Source organism: Motacilla alba, chromosome 3 (genome assembly GCF_015832195.1).
Source record: "Motacilla alba alba isolate MOTALB_02 chromosome 3, Motacilla_alba_V1.0_pri, whole genome shotgun sequence".
Taxonomy (NCBI): Eukaryota; Metazoa; Chordata; class Aves; order Passeriformes; family Motacillidae; genus Motacilla; species Motacilla alba.
In genome coordinates, this window is record NC_052018.1 from 69,488 (window position 1) to 97,320 (window position 27,833).

Here is a 27,833-nt window from a genome sequence, read left to right on the forward strand (position 1 = left end):
CCTTCCCTCTGGAAAAAACCAACCAAACAAACAAAAAAACAAAAACCCCACAAAAAAAAAAAAAAAAAAAAAAAAAAAAAAAAAAAAACCAAAAAAACCCAAACCAAACCAAACCCCAAGTCACCACTTCTTCTTCTTCTCAGTCTATGGCTGTGCAGGAGGGCAGGGAAGTGCAGAGAGGAGTGCTGGAAGCTGAGGGCCTGACAATGACCTGCTCACTCTAACAAGTTACATGTTGCTCTGTACTCCCAGCTGAGGGAGAAAAGGCATGAAACCACATTCAATATGCAAAACCTCAAGTAAAAAAACCATGCACAGCTCCTGAGTGATCCATGGCACCTCAGGCTTCCTCAGTGCCTATGGCACTTGCTGGGAGACTGGCCCTGCTACCCCAGCTGCAGCCAGCCATCGGTGCTCAGCTGGGCTGAGCTGGGCACCCAGTGCAACCAGCCTGAGAAGGGCAGCTGTGTGGAGATGTGGCAGGAAGCCAGCAGTGAGGGGCTTGGCCAGAACACAGCTGGAAGCTGTCACTTGCCAAAGAAAACAGACATGCTGCAGCCTCCCCTGCTCCATCTGGGAAGGAAACCAAGTGCATGGCTTGCCTCTGTAGAGCAGAGCTGGGGTGCAGCAAGGCAGTGACACTTCAGAGCAGCTGGCACACAAGGGGCTTGTGTCTGCCCTGACCTCAGCATGCTCAGCATCAACTCCTATCAGTCCAGGTGACATTCACAGATGCTCAAGACACCAGTGCAGCACAGCCTGAGCCTGCTCTTCCCAAGTCACATAGGCACCCTGGGCCAGGGCAGCCCTCAGCACAAGGAGGAACTGCTTCCTCAGGGTTGGCAGCCAAGGAACATGTGGGAGTTCCAGGCTCCATGAACTTGGGGCACAGCAACCCTCACCACAGGCAGTGCAGGAGACACAGTACCCTGCACGCTTACGCATGGTGTCCATCCAGCACTCAAACCCAAATGACAATAGTAAAAAACTCAGTTTATTTCTCTCTAAAGGCAGAGCTTTCCTTTAAAAACCAGGTCATTTCATTTGTGAGAGGGTGTGGGGCTGAACTGCAGGGGAAAGGCCTTCATCACGCACTGCTCCAGGCCAAGAGCTGTTCCTCCCTGAGGGTGTACACTGCCTGCATCAGGCAGGCTCAGAGCACGCAGGGTGGCCTGCACGGCCTGGCAGTGAGTGAGCAGAGCGAGGAGCACGGGTCCCCCGCCCAGGCTGGGAGCAGCTGCAGCTCGAGGCGGTTCATGCAGGCAGCACAGGACAAGGAGCAGGTGCTGCAGCCTGTGCACTCCATGGCAGCAGTGCCAGCAGCCCCCATGCCAGCAGGGCGGTGCCAGGGCAGCGGCAGGCACTGGCTGGCCCAGGTGCAGGCACAGGGTGAATCCTGAGTGGCTGGTCCGTTGTTGCAGAGATTTGGCTTAGCCCAGGGGAGCCTTGGGGCCAGCAATCCTGGTGCCAGTGCTGGGGGAATCTCCAGCCCCTGGCAGCACCGTCCAGCTGTCCGGGGGTGGCCCCAGGCGGTAGCACAGTAGCTGTGCTGTAGGAGAGCTCGATGGGGGCACAAGAGGTATTAATTCTGAAAAGGGAAAAGAAGACATGGACCATAAGGTGTACAGCTGGGAGCCCAGCACAGCCTGCAAAGGGAAGCAGATGTTCCCAGGTGAGCGTCAGTCCCCCCCCGCCTTACAGAGGACATGTTGGGGGGTGAGCCAATGCAGCACTGAAGAAACTTACCTGCTGGGCTGTGGAGTCCCCTCCCCAGCTCCTCCATGCTGCTTTGGAAGAGAACACAGCATCCATCATACCCCAAGCATGGTCTCCTGAGAGACACGGCATGCTCTTGACCCTGGCACAGCAGGAATGGCACAGCAGCAGCGGGCACTGGGGGTGCAGAAGGCCCTAAGCCCCCTTGCTACCAAACTCTCCTCCCGGGCCAGCCTGTCCCCAGATTGCAAACCCATATTTCCTTCCCATCAGAAGCTCCATCGAAAGGGGTGGTGTTTCACTGGGCTACACATACAGCTCCAGCCTGTGCACACACTGGCTCCCAGGTGACACCAGCTCGAGCCAAGCTCAGACCTGCCAGACCCAGCTGGGTGTCCACTGCCATGTACATGGAGAACAGCCATGATGGAATGGGCCTCACAGGCCCACCACCCGCCTATCTGCAGACCTTCAGGTTAATCCTGTGCTGCTGGACTGTTCCATCAGCTCCTCCCCAGCACAGGACACACACCATCAAGCTCAACCCACACTCCCAGTCCACACAGAAGTCAGCATGACCAGGCCTCCATCCTGGTCCAATCCCCAGGGAAATCAGTGGGAGAAGCGGGACAACTGAGTCCCATGTCAGAGGCATGTCTGCACAGGCTGGCCTCAGCAAAGACTGGCAGAAACAGAATAAGAAACATCTCTGGGTGCATCCTGGGGGTCAGCATCTGTACCCCAAATCTCTGCTGCAAAAGCTGGACTGCATGGTCTGTTCCTCCACCACTCAACCCTCTGTTCACTCGAGCTCTCAGCAGATAGAAGCAGAAAAATACCAGGAAGCTTTCCATGCAGCTCTCCTCCATGATCCCACCATGCCCACGGCCCAAGCAGCTCCCCTTGCACAGGGCACAGAGAAGGAGACAAGACAGGCTTCATCAGAGAGATCCCTGAATACAAACAGCAGCTCACCACCTACCCAGACAAGGTTTCACTGACATTATCATCATCTTCCTCCTCCTCCTCCTCCTCCTGGCAAGCAAACAAACAAAAATCCACCATGACATCTCATTGCAGGGACAGGTCTCTGCCAGGAGCAAGGCTGGGCTGCTCAGACCCCGTCCGGCCCCTTCACGAGACAGTCGCTACCAAGGCACAGTACAAAGGTTTTCCACAAGCAGTGGGGGAAGACTGGAGTGCTGGGTTGCCAGAACCCTCTGGGCTTGGCCACACAAGGACAGACAGGCCACAGCTTGTCCCACATCCCCTCCAGGTGTAAAGCCCCAAACACAAGCTGTGAGCATGGACCATGCTGACACAGCTGCCGACACAGTGCACCTCTGCCCAGGGACAGTGGTGGGTGGGCACACCCTGCAGCTGGAGGGGCAGGCAGAGACTTCCAGGAGCAGGCTACGCACAGGTACAACCCCAAGCACTGCCAGGCTGGGCTCACACTGGAAGCATGAGGCCAAGGATCAAGCATCCAGAGGCACCCAGACAGGGACATAGTGAGACCAGTATGACAATGCTCCAAGTGCTGTGGCCATGCAGGAGGTGCAGTGCAGATGGGCTGGGCTGAGCCTTAGCCCAGGCTGGCAGGATGATGATCCAAGGGTCCTCTCCTTCAGAGGCAGCTCTCACCCCAGCCATGAAACCAGGTGTGCAGCCCAGGTCCCAGGTCCCCGTGTGACAGGGCCAGCAGAGCAGGGCTGAGGCTGCAGCAGTGCTGGGCCTGACAGCAGAGCTCCTGGAGCACAGACACCAAAGAACTGCACCTGCTGTGTGAGCCACACAGCACAGTGCACCTCCTCACATCAGGCTGCCATGTGCGATGGGTGCTGTGCAGGTATCAGCAGGGTTCTGAGAGGGCAGGAGCAGGGAGCTGCAGAGGGGTCACTCTGTCCCTGCCCTAATTCCAGACAGCCCTCGGCATGGGCCTGACTTGCACATACTGTACCCCAAAATGGTGTGTGAAGGGAGTGCTCCCTGGGGAGGCTGGCTCACGGGCTCTGCCGGCCTCACTGCTCTCCAAGACACATGAAGGGTGAAGGGGCTGATCCTGCCTAGAGCCTGGGACAGGGCAAAAGCAGCAGAGTTAGTGCCTGCAACCAGCAGAAAGCCCAGCTGGGAATGTACAGGCAATACTGTGGGTGAGGAACAGGGAATCCCTGCTGTGCTGGCAGGAGGGTGCAAACAAAGGTGAGGGGTCACTGCTCAGGCCAGGTACCACCAGCCCTGAGCTGGGATACAGCTCAGGCAATGCACAGCAGTTCAGCATAGAGAGCAGCTACACCTCCCACCCCAGCTGAAGATGGGGGAGTGGCAGAGAACACAACCATAGGCACAACATTCTTTCTGCCTGGTGTGTTTCACCAGAGAGACACTGATTCCAGAGCTATGCAGTGAGATACATCTGAGAAATTCCTCCTACCTGCATGTGTTGCTTCCCAGAGATCCAGTGCCATCTGAAAGGCCTGGGCCACAGTCAGAGTCACAGCCTGGGCCTGTGTACATGAAAGAGAGGGAATGCCTGCTTCCACCTGGGCCCTCAATGCAGGATAACCCCACTGCCATGAAATCCGAGACACCCCAGCATCCCCTGCTGCCTTTCTCTGCAGAACATACAGATGGAAGGCCAGAGCTCAGTTCTGTGTCCGTCTGCCCCTGGGGGACAGCCTCCCGCAAGAGCAGACCCTCAGGAGCTGGGACAGGAAACCCCCCTTTGCTCCCTCCCTGTCTGTGCAGCACATGAGCACACCTGCTCCTTGGCTCTAAATCCAGCTGAGGCTCGCACAGGTAATGGCCTTCTCTCGCTGAAGGGGAAGAAAGCAGGCCCTTGCTCCCACCCATACCTCACAGAGCCAAGAGCAGAATGTAAGTGCTTACAATCTTCTTCTTGGGTGAGAGGAAGGCATGGCACTCCAGTGCCCCGCTCTCCTGGCTCTGGGCAACATAAGCAAAGACTTTGTTCTGCAGCTTGTCTGTTGTGCAGTAGGAGATCCTGTGGGCAGAGAGGAGCTGTCAGGACAATCCAGGACCCTAGCATGACACTTCTGCTGCACTCCCAGCACATCAGCAAGCACTGCTGACAACCTGAGGCTTTCACCTGCCCGAGCTGACCAGGCAGCCCAAACCCCCAGCAAGGGCCAGAGGCTCCCTGGTACCTGCAGCAGGTAAGAGATCACTGCATCCACAGGCACTCCCTCCTGTGCCATCCCAGAGTGCCCTGTAGTTTTCTGATGGCCAGCTCAACCCAGTGTGTGAATTCAAGCACTGGGACAAGAGGAGCACAGAAGGGTGGGCGATTGCCTCCAAGGACACAGCTGGAGGCCAGGCAGAGGGATGATCTGAGCTGGCACATCAGCTCTGGCGCTGAGACCTACATTTTGCAGCAAAGAGATATCCTGTCTTTGCTTCCCATCTAGACACCAGACTGCACACTAACTCCCCTCACACCCAGTACCCACAGACACCCAACCCAGCCAAAGGACAAGTGGCAGCAGGAGAAATCAACATCAATTCTCACCTGCAATTCTCAACTGCCTTTAGCCTGCCCAATAAGCTGCAGCCAGAAGGGTGGTCCCATGGCAGTGGAGGCAGACACGCAGTCCTGTCCTAACTGTGGGGCTTTCCAACCACAAGCCTCAAAATCCTGCTGAATGCCAGAATAGAGAGGCAGGGCACAGGGAGATGATGGATGGGCTGATGAACTAAAGACCACCCAAGACCCTGCCTACACTCAGCCTCAGGCAGTGCTGGGAGCACAGCAGAGAGAGTACAGGCCCCAGGGAGCCAAGGAAAGACCTAAGCTTGAAGGTACTGCTGACAGAAGGCCCAGCTCGCCCTGGCTGCTCAAATTCTCATCAGTCTTCATCTGGCTGCTGGGGAACACCCAGCCCATACCTGTGACATGCCCACCTGTAGATGGAGATGTTCTCCACCATCTCCTTAGTGTCTGCATCCTGCAGTGAGATGCCCCTTGGAGACACTGTCAGAATCACCTTCTGAAACTTGCGAGCTCCAACCCGTGCCTGGCAGTGGAAAAACACCAGCAATCTCTAAAAACCTGGCAAGGGTCTTCACCTCACCCCCTTGCTGGAAGGAGCCCCACAGACTCTGTACAGTATCATTCACTTGGATACTTGCTGCAAAGCCTCCTGCTATAGGGATGGGACAGCAGAGTCTGGCAATCAGGCATGCCCTGCACAGAACACTCTTCAAATCTGTTCACTCTACTGCCACACACAGAGAAAGGACAGACCCCACTTCTTCTAGTACTTCACACTTCTCTCTGTGCTGTGGCAGACACAGCTCTGCTCCCAGCCAGGTTCAGGTGCGGGAGCAGGTGGCTGGGGCTGTCCTGCAGGAAGACAGCTTCCCCACAGCACACAGGCAGACACCAGTAGCCTCCTGCATGCCCCCCTCCTCTTGGGAAGGGCACGGTCACTCACTAGAGTTCAGGGCTAGGACAGACACTTCCCTGTGCAGGGGCTGGGCTCTGACCCCACACACCAGGGCCCCAGGACCGGGTCTCACCGTGGCCACGATCCTGCGGATGGCAGCAGCCGCCATGTCTTCTCCTTTTGGTTTTTCTACCAGCGTCATGCCCAGATACTTGAGGGTGAAGCACATCCCCTCAAGCAGTGGCTCCTGCATATCAGCCCAGCTCTCAGGAAGCTCTGCAAAGAGAAAAGCCCTTAGAAGCCATGTGCCAGCAGCCCCACAGCTAGTCCTGCCAGAGCCACCTCACCCATGGCTGCCAGCAGCAGTGTTGCTTCCTGCCCCCAGCAGGACACTCTCCTGGCTCTGTGACACTCTCATAAGGGGAACAGAAGGAGTGGGCAGTTCAGCCTTGAAGCTTTAGTCTTCTAGCCCTGGAAGTCCAGGCTTTGTCAGCACTGACAGCTCCTGCATATCTGCACAGGGCTGAGGATTCTGCAGCCCTCCTTCCGTCTGCAAAAACCTTGTGTTCCTGGGTCTCATCTGTTTCATTACAAACAAAATGTTCTCTGTTGTGCATTTCATCTCAGCCACCTGAGCTGCTGGCACACCTGAAGAGCAGCAGCATTCACTGCCATGCTCAGATCAAAACCCCCAGATTGGCCCAGTGTAAGCAAAACCAAACCCCTTGGCATCTCATCTGCAGCAGCAGGGTGCCAGGGAAGGGGCAGCTTAATCAGCACTTGTGGTCCCAGCTGGGATGACTGGGAAGCAACTGCACCACAGATGCTTTGTTAAGAAAGAGGTGGGAATTGCCAAGGTATGTACTGTTCACACTAAGCTAATACTTTTCAGGGTTATTTTCACCTCTTCCCTGGGATTTGCTCCCTGAGCATTACTGGCACACTTGCAGAAGGGTCCAACTCATAATTGGAATAATCTGAACCCACAGGGAAATCAGGAGACCTTATTTGCACAGCATACTCTTCCACAAGTGACAACTATCAGGGAGGCTGCCTGGTGCCATGCAGGCACCAGTGACCTCTACCCGGGCAGTAGAAAGCTGTGCCACTCCAAACTCTGAGGACAGTTCATGCATACCAGGGCTGCCAGGGCAAGTGCTGGTGCTCCAGAAAAGCCTTGGGCAACTGACTGAGAACAGCCAAAAAACCATGGCCCTCCTGTGCCACAGGCTACCTGCAGGGTCATGGAATCATGGAGCGGTTTGGGTGGGAAAGGACCTTACAGCTCATCCAGTTTCACTCCCACAGGCAGGACACCTTCCACTAGACCAGGTTGCTCCAAGTCCCGTCCAACCTAGCCTTGAACGCTTCCAGGGATGTGTCCATGGGCCGGTCTCGGATCCTGCCAGGCCGCAGGCAGCAGGGGCTGGCCTGGCACACTCGCAGAGGACCAGGCGTGGCAGCCCGAGGGGCCCGAGGCCCGCGGAGGCCGGGGAGGTCCCGGTGCAGTCCAGCGTGTTCCAGCGCCCGGCACGGCCGCGCAGGCCCGTCAGCCCCCTGGCGCGGGCGGCCTCGATTCACAAGTGGGGCAGGAGGCGACAGCCCGGGGAGCGGGGCAGGGAGGGCTCGGCGAGGAGCTGCAGCGCTACGGTGCCCTGGCCGGCAGTGCCCCGGCCCCTGCGGCCCGACCCCCTCGCCTCCCCTAACCCGGCTACCCCTACGGCCGCTCCCGCCTCCCCAGGCCCCTCAGACTGCCCTGCAGCAGGCAGGGGCCGTATTCCTAGCCCGACTGCGCCGAGCTGCGGGCTCCCCGCCAGGAGCGATGCCCGGCCCCGACCCCGCACCCGTCCGCACTCACTGCGCCGCCGGCGGAGACCCAGACCGTGCCGGGCGAGGCGTGGGCTCCGCAGCACGGCGCGCCCGGCCGCCCGCAGCGCCTCCATAGCGGAGCCGGGATCGAGCCGAGCCGAGCCGATCCCTGCCGGTGCGCGGGGGGTCGGTCCCCGCGGGCTCGGCGCGCTCGCGTCAGCGCGGCGGAGGCGGCGGGGTTGCCACGGCAGCGGGGGCGGGGCGAGGCGGGCGCCGCGGCCGCGGCGGCGGAGCGGCCCCTGGGAGCAGCCCGGCGCCGTGGGACCACCCCGGGCCCGGGCCCGGCGGAGGGCGCGATGCAGCTGCGGCACGTGCGGACCCTGCTGGCCCCGCAGGTCGGGCCGGGCCGGGCTGGGGGGGAGCGGGCCGCGGGGGAGCGGGCCGGGCCAGGCCGGGTCGGGGAGAGCGGCCCTGACCGGTCTGGGGCGCGTAGCGGCGACGCTGAGGCTGTAGTGTGGCTGCTGAGCCGTGTGCGCCCAGCCGCTGAGCCGTGTGTGCCCGCTGGGGCTCGTTGCGTGCCCGCTAAGCCGTGTGTGCCCGCAGGACGGGACGGCGCGGGTGACCTGCATGGCCTGGTCCGCCAGCAGTGCCCGCTTCGCCGTGTGCACCGCGGAGCGCGTGGTGCTGCTCTACGACGAGCAGGGCGAGCGGCGCGACAAGTTCTCCACCAAGCCGGCGGACGCCAAGGTGAGCGGGCCGGGCCCGGGCTGGGCATGGGCATGGGCCGGGCAGCGCTGGGGCAGCCGGCCTTCCCACGGTCACACCGACCCTCTCCGCAGTACGGCAGGAAGAGCTACGTGGTCAAAGGCATGGCCTTCTCCCCGGACTCCACTAAACTGGCCATCGGGCAGACAGACAACGTTGTTTACGTGTACAGGATCGGCGAGGAGTGGTGAGTGTGCGGTGAGGTCCAGCCTGCTCCATTCCTCCCTGCCATGGACTCCCTTAGCCTGATCCTCACCCTGGCACACGCTGCAGTGCCCATCACCTGGCCCGCAGGGAGCCACACAGGTGTCCGTGGGGAGCAGCAGGTGAGGTTTCCTCGTCAGGGCCCTTATAGAGCCCGGGCTGTGCATGCAGCTAGCTGGAGCCTGTGTTGCCATCATGTGTCACAACTGTGCAGCGATGGTGCACATCTGCCCCACTGCAGCCTCATTTGCTGGCAGGAGTTGTGCTTACAGTACTCAGAAAAGCAGTTCACCAGGAGTTTGGAAGCTCAGACTCTAGGGGTCTTTTTTTTTTTTTGCCCAAAGTTGTGATAGACTAGCAGCACACAAGACTTCAATGGACTGTGTTTGGCCAGGCCATACCAGCCTGTGTATAAACGGTAGGGTGATCAGAATGTGTAGGGTTGCTGATAGTAATTTTTTGTGTATATTTTTCTGCAGGGGTGACAAGAAGGTGATATGCAACAAGTTCATCCAAACGGTGAGACCCAGACTTCTGTTTGACTTCATTTTCTCCGGCATATGTAGGAAAAGACAATGAGAGGTCTCTCTGCTCATACTCACCGGTGTACTTGGCCAAACTGTACTTGACCTTTAAAGACCCTAAGAGAATCTCTAAATTCTGAGGCATGTCTTGCTCATCAAGCTTCAGGGGTGTCCTAATGCCTGGGTACAATCGAGTAAATTGTTGAACGACCAATGCAGTCAGTTACAAAACTTTGGGGACTACTTTAGGCATCAGTGGACAGACTGTTTTAAGAGAGTTGAAAGGGAAAAATATGTGACACTCAGAGCCCAACTATTTTTCACAGGCTTGTAGCTCTAAACTCCAAGATGCCTTATTAAACAAAATGCAAAGTGTGCAGAATTCAAACTGTTCTATTTCCACATGCTCAGTTGCTTCAGGTTTGTGATTTCCATCAGGTTTGCTCCTTGGCCACCTGTGTGTTCTGATGCTCTGGCTCAGCCTGCCTGTGTCAGAGAGCAGTCTGTCCAGTAGGTGTTTGCCAAGGCTTGCCCTGAGATTGTCTGGAATAGGCAAAGGTGTTATGAATTCCTTGCACAGAAAGCCACCAGAGTGAGAAAATACAGTGCACTGACTGCTTCTACCTTCAGAGGCAAAAGTCCAGCAGCTGCCCCAGGTTTTCCAGGCAAGTGCCAACACCCCATAGTCTCTGTGTCACCAAGAAAGTTCTCTGCTGGGTAGGAGGAACCATCCTTTTTGTCCAAATCCCCAGAAGACAGAGAGCTGCTCCTGATGGAGTTGCTGGATTTTGTGCCAGGCTTTCTCAGGCTGTCTCTCAGGTGAAGGGTAGCTTCAGCCTCTGGGTTGAAGGCTTTCATCTCAGGGTTGGGTCACGGCCTGCCACTGTGGCTGCTCTGCTGCAGGGAGCCCAGGGAATTCTGTCTCTGTGACAGGACAGCTGCTGGTCAGCCTCTGTTTTGTCTGCAGTTGAGCTGTTGCACTGAGTGGTCATGACAATAGAGTGTCATGAGGAAAAGAGCGCCACAGGGGCTTGGTGTCCATTTGTCCCTTTCCTGAGCAGGGTGGCTATCCCAGGTGTGGTCACATTTAGCCTCCCTGCAGAGCTCTTTCCTTGTGTACTGTTTGCTGCCTGCCCCTCCAGCTGCCAGCCTGGTGGGGGCCTGCTGGCCTCTCACAAGCTCAGATGCTGTGCATGGCACATGTACAGGATTTTGTATTTTTAATGTAACAATTCAGTATTTTTTCTCTCATTTCTCATTTCCCATGCCTTTTCTACCATTTCTAACACATTAAATCCTTTTTTTTTTCTGATGCTGTATGTCTGGGGTTTTACCACTGTGTCTGGCTTTCTCCTGTAGTTAAATACTGTTATTTACAAATTTTTGAAATGTTCAGTCAATATGAGAGATCATTTGTTGAGTCCTTTCCCTCTCCTGCCACTGGGCCCTCTAACACACACAGTGATCCCAGTGTGTCATCCCAGTGTGTGGCAAGCCAAACGTCCTGCTGAGGGCCAGGAGGACAAACAATGAGCACATCACCACTGTGTGAGGCTTGTTCCCAAGCTTGTGTTGTGTTAGAGTGGAAAATAAGTCTGACAGATAATGAGGGAAGCACACAAATTCCTGGGAACAGGTAATGAAAACGGGTCTTGGTCATTGGTTGGACATTTAAATTATGAACAGTTTGGTTACCTTGAGACATTTTGTTGTCCGATTGTGGCTGTGTTGCTGATGTGAATGGTCATAGCAGGGATGGAAGATGAGATAAATAAATGAGGAATGAATAAATGCTGATATGTATCTTAAGCAGTCCCACATGCTTAAAATGGGACAGAGCCAGTGAGGCTGGTGCTGGTGGCACAGTGCCAAACACCAGCCTTCTTACTGACTGAAGGTCTGCAGGGTAGATGTGAAGGGCTTTCATAAACTTTCTTGGCCCTCTCTTACAGTTGGGTTTTGTGGTCAGCTTCATTCATTCTGACGCCCCCCCCTCAGATTTTGAGAATACCTTTGGTTTGGATTTAATGAGCCTGTTTCTACCTGGCCTACTTGGTAGCATCTAAAAACCATCTTACTTGTCAATGAGAAAACAAACACTATTTCTTATTCATCAAATAAAGATCCAATGGACAAGTATTCTCATAGCTATTACAGAAGTTGTCACGGTGAAATTATTTTTCTATTTTATACTTGTTGCAAAAAACCTTTTAAAACAGCCACGATTTTATACATTCACCAATAGCATGTGGCAAGCCAAGCACTGCTCAGTAAGTAGGACTCGCAAAGGAGCTCCAAACTGAACACATCCCTAAAACTTTTTTGCCCTCCCATAGCCCTCCTGTGCTCAATTACTTTGCCCCAGCTCACTTTTATCTAGCTTAAGCTTCAGCATGAAGTAAGGTTTGTCCAGTATCTTCAGCTACTGTAAGGCCTGTCCAAATGCCCCATCTCTCCTGCCTGAATAGTGTCTGTTCATGAACTGTTTTAGGTGGCGGTGGGGCAGGAAGCTGGGTAAGGTGGAGCTCTTACCTCTCTTTTTACCTCCTCCTTTGCAGAGTGCTGTGACCTGCTTATTGTGGCCAGCAGAGAATATCATTGTCTTTGGTCTTGCTGAAGGAAAGGTAGAGAAACTTGTTAATTGTGTGACTTTCTTTCCCTTGCAGGGTCTGCCCGTGGCTGGGCTGAGGGGTAGGAGCCATCACTGGGTGCCACAGTAACAGCAACAGAGGGATTACACTGTGGACCTGAATTTTCTGGTTCACAGTTAGTCCCTGGAGGGTCTACTGGATCTTTTGGATCTTTCTCCAAACTTTTCTAGAAATGTGGAAATGTGACTCCAACTTTTCCACTTCTATAATACACTGGGAGTCAATGAGCTTCCTGTGGTTTCTTTCCCTGATAGTGAAGAGGGAAACCTCTGGGAATGTTACTTACATTGGGGGAGATCCACATTCTACTGATGAAAACAGCACTGATCCTTTTCTCTTTCTCAGGTTCGTTTAGCAAATACAAAGAACAACAAGTCTTCCACCATCTATGGGACAGATTCCTACGTGGTCTCACTAACTTCCAAGTGAGTATGGCATTGCTTTGGCCTGCCCTGCTTTGGCTCAGTCTCACACCTGCTGCTGGCTTGGCATAACAGGGACCAGTGTGGGAGGTTGCCAGTGTTCTTTTTCTGTCACTTTGTTGTCAAGATAATAACATATTGTGCTCTCCAGAAGGAATTCCTTCCTAAAATCTGGTACCTGGCTGTGCCACATGGGCAGTCTGGTTGTTCTTTGAACATAGTAGAGGATGAAAGTCTCCACGAGCTTACTTATATTCATTGATTTATTTGAATCTGTGAGTTTATAAGGATTACATTTGTCAGCTTCATCTGAGTAATAACTAACATTAATCATGTTTAAGGGCTAAAAAAGTAGCATCATTCTGCCAGGTAAAACCTTTGACAAGGCTGTAATCAGGAAAATAACCATAAAGTGCCATTTAAAATTATTTTAATTAATAAGATTTAATTTCAACTACTTTAGTATTCTTTACCGAAAAATTGAGATGTGTCATGGTCCTAGGAGTGGACTTTTCACAAAATGCTGTCATTCTGGTGCCAGGTACATGATTGCTGGATTGCTACAGTGTCCATATAATTGGTATTCTGTTCTTGAATCTTCTAATCTTCATTAAAAGGTGTTTCTCTGGGTACATGGTTGTTGGCCTGTTTCTTTTTCTTTGCTCTCTTCTCCCTGCTTGTGTCCAAAAGCACAAGACGTCAATGCTATAAAAAATGGATTTAGGCTAGGAGTTTTTGCCCAGGTGTTTTTTTGCCTACATTGTGTTTCTTTTAGGGATTCCCAGTATCATAATACCCAGCCTCACTTCTGGAACAGTTCCAGTGCAAGAACTGTTTGATGCATATTGCTGTAAGCACTTGTGAGCAGAGTCATTATTCCACTGAAGGCCACTTAGCTTCTGGGTTTTAGTAATACAGAAAGTTTTTTATTGTGATTTTACATGATGGAGACACTTAACTGATCACTCTGCTTTCCACTCTGGGTTCTTTTGTCTGCTTTCGTTTTACAGACACAGGTACTCGATATTTGTCTTGTCTTTGGGGAAGGTTCCTTTGATGAGGAACATCAGCCATGACCCTGGGAAGGGCTGCTCTGGGCAGGGATATGAGTATGAAGGTACAAGTCTTCCTGTAACATTGCATCATCCTGTCTGTGTTTTTCTGCAGTGTGTCGGGGAGAGGAATCCTGTCTGGCCATGCAGATGGAACCATAGTGCGCTTCTTCTTTGATGATGAGGGTTCAGGTGAATCACAGGTACCAAAGATCCTTCTCAGTCAGCAAAATTCCTATTTGCACAGCCTGCTTCCCAGCTCCAGAGCTCTGGAAAGGGATCAGGCTGCGGAGAGAAGTCTGGAGAGGAGCTGCAGGCTGTGCTTGCTAGCAAAGGTTTTGGGAAGCATCGATGGAGGCAGAACAGTGATTAGATGCTTTGGAATACACTGAGGGCAGTGGTAAGGGGGGAGTTCATGTTTTTGTGTGTGAGGCATAAGGGTGTTCAGGTGTCTGGAAAGCTCTGATGTTCGAGTGTCCAGGAGAATGATTCTTGAAGAGGTAGGGTTCCATGGAGTGGCTACTATTGTCCCCACACTAAGTAGGGCGTAGTTACCACAGTTAATGTTGAATCTCAGGCTCATATTTTGTCCTTGGACACCCAGCATTTCTCCTGAGCCTCCCGCTTCTCTGTGCCAGGAGTCTCTCTCTGCATCAGGCTGTGGTGAAGGGGATGCTCTCAGATCTTTTGTCTCCAGCTAAAGCAGTTTGAGCATGGCTGCTCTCTGCTATGCTATCATGAAGATCCATCTATACTCTGTTGTGTTGGGAGTTCAATCTCAGTCTAGTTAATGGTATCTGTTTTCATACTGACATTAGAATTCTTCTCACACAGTTAATGAACGTAATAGTTGATAAATCTCTCAGTTCTGGTTTGTCTTCCTACAGACTTGGCAGGCAGACAAAGCTGCTCCCATGAGCTGGGCTTTACAGAAGGTCCCATACTGGTCCCCACTGCGATAGCTGGGCACAGAGGCCAGCTAGGAGCTGGGGCCATTCACGTGTTCAGGGTGTTCTTGTCTGTTGTAGGGTAAGTTGGTGGTGCATCCCTGTCCTCCTTACGCCCTCGCCTGGGCTTCCAGCAGCATTGTGGCTGCAGGCTGTGACAAGAAGATTGTCGCTTACGGGAAGGAAGGCAGCGTGATCCAAACGTTCGACTACAGCCGGGACTCATCAGAGAAGGAATTCACCACAGCAGCCACCAGCCCCAGCGGCCAGTCCATTGTCCTTGGCAGCTATGACAGGTACCACGTACCTGACGGAGAATTCTGCTCTTTGTAGTCCTTCCTTTGTCAGCCATACACAGTTTTTAATGTCTCTCTTATCTCCTCTCTCTCCCAGGTTACGGGTTCTGAACTGGAGCCCACGCCGCAGTGCCTGGGAGGAAGGCAAGCCCAAAGAAATAGCTCACCTGTACACCATCACAGCTTTGGCATGGAAGAGGGATGGCTCACGGATCTGTGCGGTTGGTGTCATCAGCCAGGAGGCCTGAGCCCTCAAGTCTCCCACCAGGGGGATGTTTGTTCATGGGTACAACATGGTGTGCTCAGGGGAAGGCTTTGAACATGGTCATCCTGGTGTGGTCACACCTCACCCAGGGGTGCAGGGCAGATGCTGAGGCCAGGGCCTTGTGCTAGGGACCTGCTGCAGTCAGGTGTGTGAGTGTGGAGCTGCAGAACCTTCTGGATGCTGGTGTGATGGCTCACTGGTTGCAGCAGCCCTTCTCTTTTCTCAGAAGCATGATGAGGTCAACATAGCTTCTCCAGAGCAGTCTCAGGAGCATTCTTTCCTCTGGGCACCCATGAGAAGCAGTACACAAACTGACCTGCTAATCACATTCTGTGTTTCTGTGCTGTGTTTTCAGTTCAGCCCTCTCTTTCTTTGACCTTTAGCCATCAAGCCTTAATCTGCCTTTCTCTAAAGTTAGATTATTCCTTGAATCTTTTTAAATTTAAATCTCTTGATCTTTCTGCATATTTTCTGTAGTAAGTTGACTGACTTCAAACACTTAAATTATTTATGAATTATGTTATTTATGACTTTTCTTTATTAGTTTTTTTATGGTTCTGTGTTAAACAATCAAGAATCTTTGAAATATTTTCAGACCAAGAATTGTTGAAAATGTGAACAAGTATTTTCAGAGAAGGGGAAGGGGCTAAGAGATAGGAGATCAGTGGAAAGAATGGGGATGTTATAAAGAAAGAAATAAAGGTGAAAAGATTCTTCTGGAAGAAAGGCTGGGAGACGCACAAGTGGGAAACTGAGAAGAATAATGGGAAAGATGAGGATAAAGGTGCTTTTTAACCCTGCCTCCTCCCATCCCAGATTCATGCCAGCATTTGATAATCTTCATTTTTCTGAGAATGGGTCAAAATAGGGCTGATCCTCCTGCATGTGGGTGCTTGAACCTTGTTTCCAGAACAGCTGGGACCGGTATGTTTGTGTCTGACCTCTGATCCTCTTCATGTAAGCAGGGTCTGGAATCTCTCTCCTTAACAGTGTTCACTGACCACATGTGTTTTTGTCCCCAGGGTACGCTGTGTGGAGGAGTTGAACAGTTTGACTGCTGCCTTCGCAAAACCATTTACAAAAATAAATTTGAAATGACGTATGTGGGACCAAGCCAGGTAAGAGAGCATCTAATGAAGTATGAAATTCCTGATGAAAATGGGATGTTTCCCAGAACTAGACATGTTTGGAGTTCTGTACCTATGGTTTGTTCATACCAACTTGTTGAGAGAGGCATGGGGGATATGCCTGGGACAGGGCTAAGGGTGGGAATTGGATACATAAGAGAACATGGAGTTAATTTCCTACCTTGTGAATTTTTGTGAGGTACCTCCATGTCAAGTGCAGACTTCTAAAGTGATTTCATCTCAGCCAAATTGACCTTGTTCAGAATGTGGCAGTAAGGGTGAGCTGGCAGCCTGGGCACCCCTATGCAGTCAGGGAGAGAGTACAGGACTCTTCAAAGGGGGCTTATCCTTGGGGGCCTGAGTGGGTCTCCAGTTAAGCTAGTAACTTGTAAATGGCAAAAGTAAGAATCCCACATGTCTACTACAGCTGTCATCCTATGCAAAAGGAATGGTAATGTTTTTTAAAAAAGCAGAGGGAAGTGATGGGGATATCTAAATATCCTAGTATCATCTGTTGCCTAATCTTCCGTGGGGCAAGAAGTCTGCGCTGTTCCTCTGTGCATGGCCTCAGATTGCTTTTCCTCACTTTCACTAGGTCATTGTGAAGAACCTCTCCACAGGAACCCGAGTTGTGTTGAAATCCCAGTATGGTTATGAGATTGATGAGGTGAAGATCTTGGGGAAGGACAGGTACCTGGTGGCCCATACCTCAGACACGTTACTGCTGGGTGATGTCAGCTCCAACAAGCTCAGCGAGGTACTGGAAAATTGGTGGCATTTCTGGAGTGTCAAATGCTTAACTTTGTAACTCAGAGGATATGATTTCTGCATGAGAACAATCCCTCTTTTCAAAGAATCATAAAACAGTTCAGGTTGGAAGGGCCCTTGGGAGGTATCTTATCAAACTTACTGCCCAAAGGGAAGTCAATATTAAATTCAGATGTTGTTGCTCAGGTCCCACAATTTCTTTAGTCCTCTATTCCAATGCTTTACTGTACTCATGGAGGAAAGAATTTTTCTAAGTCTTCTTGGTATTTTGACTGCTGTTTTGTGATCATTTTTCATCCTTTCACTCTGCATCTGCCAAAAAAAAAAAAGCCTGGCATCACTGTATTAGAGGTTTCCTAAGCCTTCCCTTCTCTAGGCTGAAGAAGCCAAATTCTTTCAGCCTCTCTTCACAGTGTAAGTGCTTCACTCCCAACCATCTTGATGGCAGTGTGCTGAACTTGCTCCAGTTTATCAGACTTTCTTGTCCTTGAGGGCCCAAATCTGGATGTTGTACATATATACATTCCAGATGTGAACGTACAAATCTTAGCGTGTTTAAAAGAAACAAAATAAAAAATCATCAGAAGACAATTCATGGCTGCGTCCCACAGCTTTTGCCAGTGCCATTTTAGGTACCAGACAATTCACACAAAACTGTCCATCCCCTGAGTCTCACAGTGCACTGAGTGCTGAGCCCATGTGCTGAGTCTGGAGAATGTGGGCAATAGGCTAATGTCCAATAAAAGCATTAAATAGGCTTCAAGGACATATTTGCTTTGTTCACCAAGTTGTCACATACCTTTAATCAGACTGATGGTGAGCTAATTAATCTCTCTTGGAGCAGAAGCTCTGACTGGAGGTTTGTGCTGGAGAATGCTGATACTTAGTAATAAAACAGAATTTGGCCAGAATGAAGCTCTCAGCTTTCTCTACATCTTACTGCTCTGAGTTTTTCTTTTGATTGCACAGCTATACTCACTTCTCAGAAAGAGCAAGGCTGTGAGATGTCCATTTGCTCTCTTGCTGTCTCACTGGAGTTCCTTTGAAGCAGTAAGTTGGAGTTTGCACTCCGTGAGGGAAGAAGACTGCTGTAGCCTTGGCTTTCAGTTTTCTGCTCCTCTGGTCACTTGTCTGTTGTTACCACAGCAGCTATTGTATTATCCAGTGCTCTACACAAATTTCCAATCAGATGTTCCCCCACTGGGACCGTGCTGATTGATCAGCCATTGCTGGAATGACCCTTAAAATAAAAGGGTTTCAGCTACACGTGGTGAGGAGATTCTGCTCCCACAAGTGTAGCACTTATTCTGTGGCTATGATTAACAGAGGCAAAGGAGCTGTTTGGCTGCTTTTTGTAGTACAGCTGGTCTGGGGAAGGTGGAGAAGGACCTGTGAAGGATAGGATAGAGGGAGTACCCTGGTCATAAGTGCCTTGGCCATAAAGGCCTCTTGTTTGGAAGGCAGTAATGTACTATACAAAGAGAGGTGGAGTCTGAAGCTGAGTCTAAAGAAAGGAGAGGAATGTGTGGAATTTGCAAGCTGCGAATGACTGAAAAACTGCAGCTGTTGGCAGCTAAAGGGATGGAATATGATCCATTGTGCAGTGTAAGTCATGCTGTCTGTTGTGGGAGCCAAAAGCTGGACAGAGGACCCCATCATCTGCAGACTGGTGCTGGTGGAGCTGTCAGCCTGTCAGCCTCACCCCATGCCATTGCTTTGTAGGTGGCCTGGCAAGGATCTGGGGGGAATGAGAAGTTCTTCTTCGACAATGAGAACGTAAGTAGGATGGGACAGAATGCTCCCCATGAATGGTGTGTAGAGCTGTGTGTGCATCAGCAAGAAAAGTGCCACCTGCATTTCTGGAAAACCTTGTTTCTCAGCAGTTTCCTGGATTTAGCCTCTTCATGCAGATCCCAATCTGCTTCTTCCCTGTACTTGCCTTTTCCACATGCTAGGTACAAAATAAACTCAGTGTGTGGACTGATAAGTTATATAAGTCATAACCCTGAAGGAGAGAGAAGCAATAAAAGATCAATGGCCAGAGAGGGTGTTGGAGATACAGAATACAGCTGTCATGGGGAGAGCTTGACTCCTGCAGGACTGATAGGCCCACAATTAAAATCCCCAGTCTTATGAAAAGCTGTCAGTCACAACAAAAATACAAGAACAGCTCCTTAGTCATCCCAGAGTATTTAAATTTAGATTTGTGTGCTGCAGAGTTCTTTCCTGTACCCTTCACTGGTAGGTGTGAGTGTTTCTGTTGCTTTACTCTGGAAGTGTATTCCCCTCTCACCATCAGGTCTGCATGATTTTTAATGCTGGAGAGCTGACACTAGTGGAATATGGAAGCAATGACATTCTGGGGTCTGTCCGCACAGAGTTTGTGAACCCTCATCTGGTCAGGTAATGGTTACATCTGCCTGTGTAACCAGCACAGGCAGTTAGTAGATTGAGGTCAGATATATAACACTGGAGGTGTCCCACACTGTAGCATGCAGCCCCCAGACACCCACTTCTCACAGGGACCACTGATGGGTGGAGTTGCCAGGTTACTGGCTGTCAAGTTTTAGAAGCACAAGAACCTCTTTTCCTCTGATCTTGGTGCAGCCTGCCATGGCTGTTGCTGAACCTCCTGTGCCTGTTCTCAGGCAACTCTGCAGTTGGTCCTGGTACAGCATCATTAGGGACTCAGTTGCCAGCAGGACCTCCTCTGTCCCTGTAAAATTCTATACCTCATGTTCTTATTCAGGAGAAGGGATGATCATGGGCTGCTCAGAGCAATGTAACCAATGTGTTGCTGGGGACCCCTGAACCAGAGGGGCAGCTCCGGGGGGAAGCCATGCATCAGAAAGCTTTGTTCTCACTTGAGGCAGCTATAGCTACTGGGCAAGTGTCACAGGTCAGAGGACTGCCAGAGGCTCTATGTGCTCAGGGAAACTGCAGGGAAGTCAGGGAAGGGACTCTGTGATTCAAATGTGACTTTTGGGAGTAGTGAAGGTAATAGTCATTCCCTTCAAATCACAGTGTCCGTATCAATGAGAGACAGCAGCGAGGTGTGGATGAGAACAAGAGGCTGGCTTACCTGATAGACATCAAGACTATAGCAACAGGTGAGTGGGACCCTCCTTCCCCTTCCCTGTATTTTGCCAGCTTTCCCTATTCCTTTTCATTTTTTTGTGCCAGGCAGCACATCCCTGAACGTCCTCTGTGCATTTCCTGTACAAAGGAGCAGATTCTTGAAGTTCCCTTTTGCATTCCCTCTGCCTAGCAGCAGCCCACTGGAAACCAGGCTGTCCTACTTTGGTCAGGATGCTACCTGTCATGGACACAGCCATGGGTGGCTGGGACTGTGTCCTGGACCCAGACTCTGTGTTGCCTGCACTGTCCATGAGCTGTGCATGCTCACAGACAGTGGGAGAGAGCTGCTGCTGCTGCTGCTGAGAAGGCATCAGAATAAAATGTCACTGCTCTTTGGTGTCCATGTCACAGTGTCTTTGCTGAGGGTCTTGCCCTAAATAGGTCCCCTGGCACAGCTGTGGGTGTTGAGCACTTTGAGGTACATCAGGTACTGACTCTGTTTCTTTTCTTTCCTTCCCAAGTGGACCTTGTTGGTGGCTACAACACTGGCACAATCAGTCATGACAGCAAGATCGACTGGCTGGAGCTCAATGAAACAGGCCACAAACTGCTCTTCAGGGACAGGAAGATGAGGGTGAGGCAGCCACCTCAGGCCATGTGGCAGGATGGTGTGTGTGGGGAGAGGTAGAGACAGATACGCCTGAATGGAGGGAGGGAGGTGAGAAGCACATCTGAAACACTCTTGATTTTTTGCTTACTGCTGCTTTGGGAAGATTGACCATGTCCAGATTGCATGAGCTGGCAGTGTTGCATTCTTGAGTCATAGCTAATGCTGAACTTAGTTACTGGACATCTTGCTTCATGTCATCACACCTGACAATGAAAATCATGGGTTCTTCTGCAGTACAAATGTCTGTGGTATTCAAAAGTCATGTCAGTCAGGTGAAGCCCCTGTGACTGGAAAAAGGATAACATTGTACCCATCTTTGAAAGGAGTAGGAAGGAGGACCCTGGGAACTACTGGCCTGGTAGCCTCACCTCTGGGGCTTGGAAGATCATGGAACAGATCCCCCTAGAAGCAGTGCTAAGGCAGATGGGGAATGGGAAGGGGATTCAGGACCAGCAGGGCAGGTCATTCAGGACAGCCAGCATGGCTTCACCAACAGCGAGTCCTGCCTGACCAACCCGATGGCCTTCTCTGATGGAGAGACTCCATCAGTGACCAAGGGAAGGGCCATGGATGTCATTTATCTAGATGTCTGTAAAGCCTTTCACACAGTCCCCCACATCCTTCTCTCTAAACTGGAGAGAGATGGATTTGATGGTGGGCAGTCTGCTGGATAAGGAATCGGGTGAACATTTGCATCCAGAGGGAAGTGGTCACAGCTCAGAGTCCTTGTGGACATCAGTGATAAGCAGTGCCCCTCAGGGGTCTGTAGTGGGCCAGTACTATTTTATATCTCATTAATGATACAGATAAAGGGAGTGACAGGCTGAGAGGGAATGGCTTCCCACTGCTAGAGGGCAGGGTTAGATGGGATACCGGGGAGAAATTCTCCCCTGTGAGGGTGCTGAGGCCCAGGCACAGTTTGTCCAGAGAAGCTGTGGCTGCCTTGTTCCTGGGAGTGTTCAAGGCCAGGTTGGACAGGACTTGGAGTAACCTGGTCTAGTGGAAGGTGTCCCTGCTTATGGCAGGGAGTTGGAGTTGAAACGAGATAGTTTTTAAGGTTCCTTCCAACCCAAACCGTTCTGGGGTTCTACGATTTCTCCAGCCATTTTGGTACAGACTGAAACAGGGACATTCTTGTTCTCTTTGATAGGTGTGTGAATGAGACTAGCACTGTTCTCTTTCTCATCTTCTGTAGGTGAGGACAAGGAATAGAGACAGTCTGGGACTTTCAGTCACAAGACATCATATATATAGCAAAGTTATGATAGCAAAGTTATGCCATATGTCAGGTTACACCATCCAAACTTGTGTTTGGTTTGGGGCAGTGTGTTCCACAAACAACTGGCCTCTCACCTTATTGTTAGTAGTCATTGCAACAGGACTGTGCCTGGGATGGAGAGTTTAGCCCAAAATTGCAGAGGAAGGCCCTTCTTGGTCCCTTACTTTTTTTTTTCCATGAAGAACTTCAGAGCCCATTTTCCTGTTCCAGCTCTGCAGCTGAGAGGGAGCTGAAGAGGCACATTCTGGTTTATATATGTCTGTGCCAAGCTCTAAGGGAGGCAAGGGCTTGAAGTGCTGCAAGGGTTTAAAAAGGTCTTATAGGAGTATATAAATGAGATTTTAGGGTGTGTGTCTTAGAAAAAGTCTGTTTCCTGATGGGTGATGTCTCTTTGCAAGACACCTGCTCAGCTGTTCCTGCGGTGTTTGGCCGAGCCAGAAGCCCAGCTGAGCCTGTTCTTCTATCCCTCTCCAGCTGCAGCTCTATGACATTGAGAGCAGCACCAAGACCACTATTCTGAACTATTGCTCCTACGTGCAGTGGGTGCCAGGCAGTGATGTGGTGGTTGCTCAGAACAGAAACAGTCTCTGCATTTGGTACAACATCGATGCTCCAGAGCGAGTCACCATGTTTCCTCTGAAGGTAAAACTCTGCAGACTTTGATTGCCTCCTGCAGTTTCTTCTTCTTCTTCCTCACGTGTGTGGGAGTAGCAAGGGTGGTATGGCAGATGGGAGACAGAAGGGAACTGTTAGTTTCTTACGGACAAAATACAAGTTCATTTGTCAACTTTGTGGCAGATATTTCTGGCAGAAGATGGAGCGAGGAGCTGCTTCATGGCTCAGTGCTCACTCATTCAGAAGAACCATGACTGGCAGAGCTGTTGCAGTGCTGCCCTCACACCCCTGAAACCCCACACACTTCAGATGAGCAGGGGAGTATTGACAGCTGGTACTCTTTCTAGGGGGATATCGTAGGCTTGGAAAGGAATGATGGAAAGACTGAAGTGATAGTATCCGAAGGGGTGAACACTGTGCCCTACACCCTGGATGAAGGCCTCATAGAGTTTGGAACTGCCATTGATGATGGGGATTATCACAGGTAAGTGCTGGGTGCACCAGTGGGGATGGCAGGTAGCTCATGTCACATGCCAGACACCTGGGAATCAGTGACTCATGAACGGCAGCAGCACAGCTTTCCAGAGTTGACCTTCAGGCTCTCAGCATGATGTTGGTGCCAGGTCTGGCTATAATGAACATCAGAGTCCTTCAGGAGAGATTTTTCAGCTTTTGCCTCCTTACAGCTTTGTGGTTTCAAACTCAGGGAGAGACTGGTCAGTCTGGTCCCACAGACATCAGCAGGGCTTTGCTGAAGGTAGCTGTCAATTAATTACAGTGAATAAGAGTCTCCAGAGCAGCCAGATGTGAAGTGGTGCTTGGGTGCTTTTACTGCTGCCCTTCCAGGGATGCTGGCAGTATCATGGAAACATCTAGGAGCTGTGCAGAGTGAAAATTGACTGCTTGAAGTGGTCATGGCAGCCACCTGGGTACTGCTGACACTCTTAGAGGGCTTTTAAAAGTGACCAGGGGAGAAAACTTCACATGTTCATAGCACTGTTGTGTTTTCAGAGACTTTCTCAGTAGGGACTTGTATCAAACAGAACACTTTAAATTTATCCCACACTGCTACAACCTTCTGCTGATGATCTGCCTCTAAGTACCTTAGCCCAGGTAGGAATAACCTAGATGTCTGAATTTCCCCCTGCTCTGTCAGGCTCTGTGTTACACTGTCCTCTTCAGAGCTGGGCACACCCAGCTGGCTTTGGTTTCAGTGCCACTCTGGTTAGGAAGCTCCTGTCTCAGTCTGGGATTTTCTTCAGAGAGCTCTTCTGTCACTGAAAGTCTACAAATCTCTCTGTCTCAAGGGCTGCTGCATTTTTGGAGACGCTGGAAATGTCCACAGAGACTGAAGCCATGTGGAAGACCCTCAGTAGACTGGCTTTGGAAGCAAGACAGCTGCACATTGCAGAGAGGTACATCACATCTTCATGGCTTCAACATGCTCTTTGCTGAATCCCAGAAACCAGGGTCCAGCTAAAGATGTGGCTCTGTGTATGGCCTGGAGTATTCCCTGCATTGGAGACTTACATGTTCTCTGTGCCAGGCCATGGCTTTGCCTTTTCATCCCAGCCAGTAATGCCAGAACCAGGGCTGGGGAGACCTCTGTCTGTAGCATGAATTTTGGCTGATGTTAGCCCAGAGGTGTATTTAGCAAGGACTCGGAGAGCTGACAGACATCAACAAGCTTGAGGCATTGCTGAAGCCTGGGGAGGTGAAACATGAGCCTTGGTCATGTTCCTAGATTCTCCCATGGAGCAGGGCTAGAGGGCACATCTGAACATAGGTCTTGGCAAAATCCTTCTCTTGAAGTAGAGCCACCCCACCTCTCCCATTGCTGAGCTGAGTCTGCTGCCTGGTTTCTGATTTTCTTATCATGGACCAAGAGTGGGCAACAAAACCTGGGTATTGACTGACTGCTTTGCATTTTCCAGGTGCTTTGCAGCTCTGGGAAACATGGCAAAAGCTCGATTTCTGCATGAAACCAATGTCATTGCTGACCAGGCAGCTCAGGAGCATGTAAGTGAAACTTTTCCTGCTCTGCAGAGCAGCAGTTTCCGTAAACACTTGCATGCACATTATCTTCTGTGTCCTTGCTCACCAGTGTCATGCTACAGACCAGTATCTCTTTGTGTAGAAACTGCTGACATTGCCTTCTGTCCCCAGCTGCCAGGTCCCTTTCAAGGCTGGCCATTTTATACTGTCCTGGCTTGTCACTGCTGTGATTCTCAACTGTCTTTTGTTCTATAGTGACCCAGCTTCCACCTGCAGTGCCCTCCATGTTCCATTCTAGAGCCTGTTCTTTCCCCCAGCAAACAGAGCTTGCTGCTGTTGTCTGCAGGGTGGGGATGGCACAGACCATTACCTGGTGCGGGCCCGCTTGGCCATGCTAGACAAGAACTACAAGCTGGCAGAGATGATCTTTCTGGAACAAGTGAGTAAAGGAACAAGGAGTGGAAAAGGTTCTGTTTATTTCTGGGTGGGGAGGTGTGTGCCCTCTGCTGTAAGAGGAAAGGAAGATGTTGCTTGTTCCTAGTAGAAGAGTTTTCTCCATGAAGTAGAAAAGGTATTGCTTGTTCTGAGGTATGGAATTACCCTGAGGTGCAGGAAGAGTGTGAGGGAGGGTGTACATCCAAGTAATGGAGACAGTAGACTTTTCCAAGTGTTTTCTGCACATCTAATCCTGCCTGTTGTGGGAGCTCCATGGCAGTGTGTCTGCTCGGGTTAACACTTTGCTTTCCAACACAGAATGCCCCAGAGGAGGCCATAGACATGTACCAGGAGCTGCACATGTGGGATGAATGCATTGTGGTGGCCAAGGCCAAGGTACAGAGTACTGCTGCACTGGGCTATAGGCTGCTCTTGCTTGGTAAATCTTCTGGTTGGGAGTCCAATCAGGGTCTGTGGTTTTTTTCACCTGCCCTACCTTGCTTCTGCTTAGACAGGCTTCAAGTAGAAGGGAAGGTTGCACTGGTGTAAGTACAGACCTGGATGAACAGGGAGAAAAGCTACTGAAATTGAAGGCTTCAAAAAAGAATGGGTAGTGCCATGGTACACAGGGCTGGCATTGTAGTTTCTAATGGCTGGGCAACAAGAGGCCTGCTGCTGTGACCAGCTGCTCAGAGCCTGCAGGGTGAGCTGGACAATATCTCATCCCACCCAGGACTACCAGTTCTGTGTTTCTCCATAGGGACACCCAATGCTGGAGAAGTTGCGTCGGGGTTACTACCAGTGGCTGCTGGATACCCAGCAGGAGGAGAAGGCTGGGGAGGTCCAGGAGGGCCAGGGTGACTACCTGGCCGCCATCAGCTTGTATCTGCGGGCAGGGCTGCCAGCCAAAGCAGCACGGCTCGCCATGAGCAGGGACGAGCTGCTCACCAACGTGGATGTCATCGACAGGATCTCCACGGCACTGATCAGAGGGGAGCTGTATGAGCAGGTGAATGGCCCTTCCCACTGGGCTTTCAGCTTAGGGGCATCAGGGCCCTTACCCATCCTCTGCACCTGTGAGACACAGGGGGATTGAGCTGGAAGATAGAGGTAATTCTGGGTTGATGAGGTTGCAGTTAACATTTATGAGGAATTCCTCACTGTACCCATTGTACACGGGTGAGGTCTAGAATTACTCTTATTAATCAGGAAAAAGATCACATCTGATTGGCAACATGTCTCCAGAATGTAGAGTGTCAGTAATAGTTAAGGAGGCCTTTGGAAGATGGGAATCAACAGGAGCAGAATTGTGAATCAAACTGAAAACTTGATGTCACTGTGGAAATGTCAGTGCTTCCTCATATCAGAATAAAATACAGTGTAAGGATGGTCTAAATGGAAAAGTTAAGGAAGAAAAACAAAGGAGTTGAAGACTGTTTGTAAAGCCATGGATATCATAAAGAAGGGATGTGATTATTCTCTGTGTCTAATAACACCAAAGATGGATAACTTATTGTGAGGTGACAGTTTTAAAACCAAAGGGTGTTTTTTCCATAGCACATCATGTTAATGTAAGAAAGCAGTGCTGAGTCTGCCCACTGCTCAGTATCCTGGCCAACAGTGGCCTCTGGCAGGTGCTTAAGAAATAAGCCAGAGGCACTTATTTAAGATAAGCATAAAAAATAAAGATCAGGGCAGGCAAATACAGGGTGGCACTTCCTCTAGTGTGTTTTCATGGGGTCCAGCAGTTTGCAGCCTATAATGTACCTGAACAGTTCTACTTCCGTGTTTAAGAGCTCTTGATAGATTTTACTTCTATGAGCTTGTCAAATTATTGCTTGAACCACATGTAGATTTTAAGTTACAATTTTGGCTTTTACCCAGTTCAGTTAGATGTTGTGTGAAAAAAAAAACCACTGTTTTTTGTTAGCTTGTTTTATGTCTCCTTTATAAATTACATTTCTTTAGTCTCAATTTATCTGGTCATTTTAACGCAAGACAGCTTTGTACTTTTTCAAAACTGTCATCTTTTCTTAAGCTTTCAGTTGAAAGAATAACTGGAGCTCCCAGCTACTGGATGTTGTTACCAAAACTATAAATAGTCCAAAAATTATTAGACAAATCATGGAGGTAGAGTCTGTCAAAAGCCATTAAATGCGATGATGTGAGGGCATCATGACAAACTCAGGCCGCTTCTACTGTGCAGGTTGTCAGAGGTGGACAAAGAGAGGAAAGGCTGGTATATACTTGCTCTGTCTTTACAGTTCTTTAGATGTGTGGTCTTCCCTTCAGATACTGAAGGGAATGAGCCTTTGGTCTTGCAGGATGTCTGTGCTGGGGTCAGTCAGCAGGAAGGACAATGGTCTTGGCACATGCTGTCTTTCCTAGTAGCTTGTCAGTCCCCATACACTTGGTTAGGTGGAAGGCAGAGCTGGTGCAGGAGTGTGCATGGAGCTGGTAGGGTGTGATGATGTGGGGAGTGGTGGCTCTGGAAACTGGCAGCTTGTCTCTGTCGTAGGCTGGAGACCTGTTCGAGAAGGTTGGGAACACACGAAAGGCTCTGGAGTGCTATGGCAAGGGCAGTGCCTTCCTGAAAGGTACTGTGCTCAGTATGTTCCTCCCACTCATCTCCAGCAGGAGCCTGGCTACTCTGGCCTGGTGGCAACCTCTGGCTTATGAAATATTGCCCTGGAGCCTGGAGATGCCTGGGTGCTCTGCAGCTCCCACCTATCTTTTCATTCAGTGTATTTTCACAGAGTTGCACTTGCACGTGCAGTCCCAGGAGAGTGTCTTGTTCCCAAGCCCTTGA

At 50.8% G+C, this 27,833-nt stretch overlaps 2 protein-coding genes across 4 annotated transcripts in view; one reads left to right on the forward strand and one right to left on the reverse strand.

Moving 5' to 3' along the window:
• Positions 1-88: 88 nt before the first annotated feature.
• LOC119698503 (low density lipoprotein receptor adapter protein 1-like) lies at positions 89-8,160 on the reverse strand. Of its 3 annotated transcripts, none has more exons than XM_038130425.1 (9): positions 7,981-8,160; positions 6,256-6,398; positions 5,638-5,750; positions 4,606-4,720; positions 4,151-4,223; positions 3,677-3,789; positions 2,699-2,751; positions 1,747-1,784; positions 1,292-1,588 (listed from the first exon to the last, which is right to left on the reverse strand). In XM_038130425.1, exons 1-9 carry the CDS (start codon positions 8,063-8,065, stop codon positions 1,431-1,433), a joined length of 891 nt encoding a protein of 296 aa, XP_037986353.1. In that variant the 5' UTR covers positions 8,066-8,160; the 3' UTR covers positions 1,292-1,430. The 3 variants fall into 3 exon arrangements, with proteins under 3 accessions (XP_037986351.1, XP_037986353.1, XP_037986352.1); XM_038130424.1 differs by having other exon boundaries at positions 1,747-1,787; XM_038130423.1 differs by lacking the exon at positions 1,747-1,784 and having other exon boundaries at positions 89-1,588.
• A 13-nt stretch (positions 8,161-8,173) lies between these two features.
• IFT172 (intraflagellar transport 172) overlaps positions 8,174-27,833 on the forward strand; it is a 37,178-nt gene continuing 17,518 nt past the window's right edge. Inside the window, exons 1-23 of the mRNA XM_038130405.1 lie at positions 8,174-8,326; positions 8,535-8,678; positions 8,771-8,883; positions 9,380-9,419; positions 11,983-12,048; positions 12,421-12,500; positions 13,665-13,752; positions 14,578-14,792; positions 14,890-15,013; positions 16,080-16,175; positions 16,780-16,941; positions 18,675-18,728; positions 19,252-19,355; positions 19,977-20,062; positions 20,552-20,664; positions 22,454-22,621; positions 22,942-23,078; positions 23,902-24,009; positions 24,529-24,613; positions 24,936-25,028; positions 25,343-25,420; positions 25,785-26,033; positions 27,543-27,621. Coding sequence (XP_037986333.1) covers positions 8,288-8,326; positions 8,535-8,678; positions 8,771-8,883; positions 9,380-9,419; positions 11,983-12,048; positions 12,421-12,500; positions 13,665-13,752; positions 14,578-14,792; positions 14,890-15,013; positions 16,080-16,175; positions 16,780-16,941; positions 18,675-18,728; positions 19,252-19,355; positions 19,977-20,062; positions 20,552-20,664; positions 22,454-22,621; positions 22,942-23,078; positions 23,902-24,009; positions 24,529-24,613; positions 24,936-25,028; positions 25,343-25,420; positions 25,785-26,033; positions 27,543-27,621 — 2,521 coding nt within the window. The 5' untranslated portion in view covers positions 8,174-8,287. The remainder of the gene's footprint in view (positions 8,327-8,534; positions 8,679-8,770; positions 8,884-9,379; positions 9,420-11,982; positions 12,049-12,420; positions 12,501-13,664; positions 13,753-14,577; positions 14,793-14,889; positions 15,014-16,079; positions 16,176-16,779; positions 16,942-18,674; positions 18,729-19,251; positions 19,356-19,976; positions 20,063-20,551; positions 20,665-22,453; positions 22,622-22,941; positions 23,079-23,901; positions 24,010-24,528; positions 24,614-24,935; positions 25,029-25,342; positions 25,421-25,784; positions 26,034-27,542; positions 27,622-27,833) is intronic.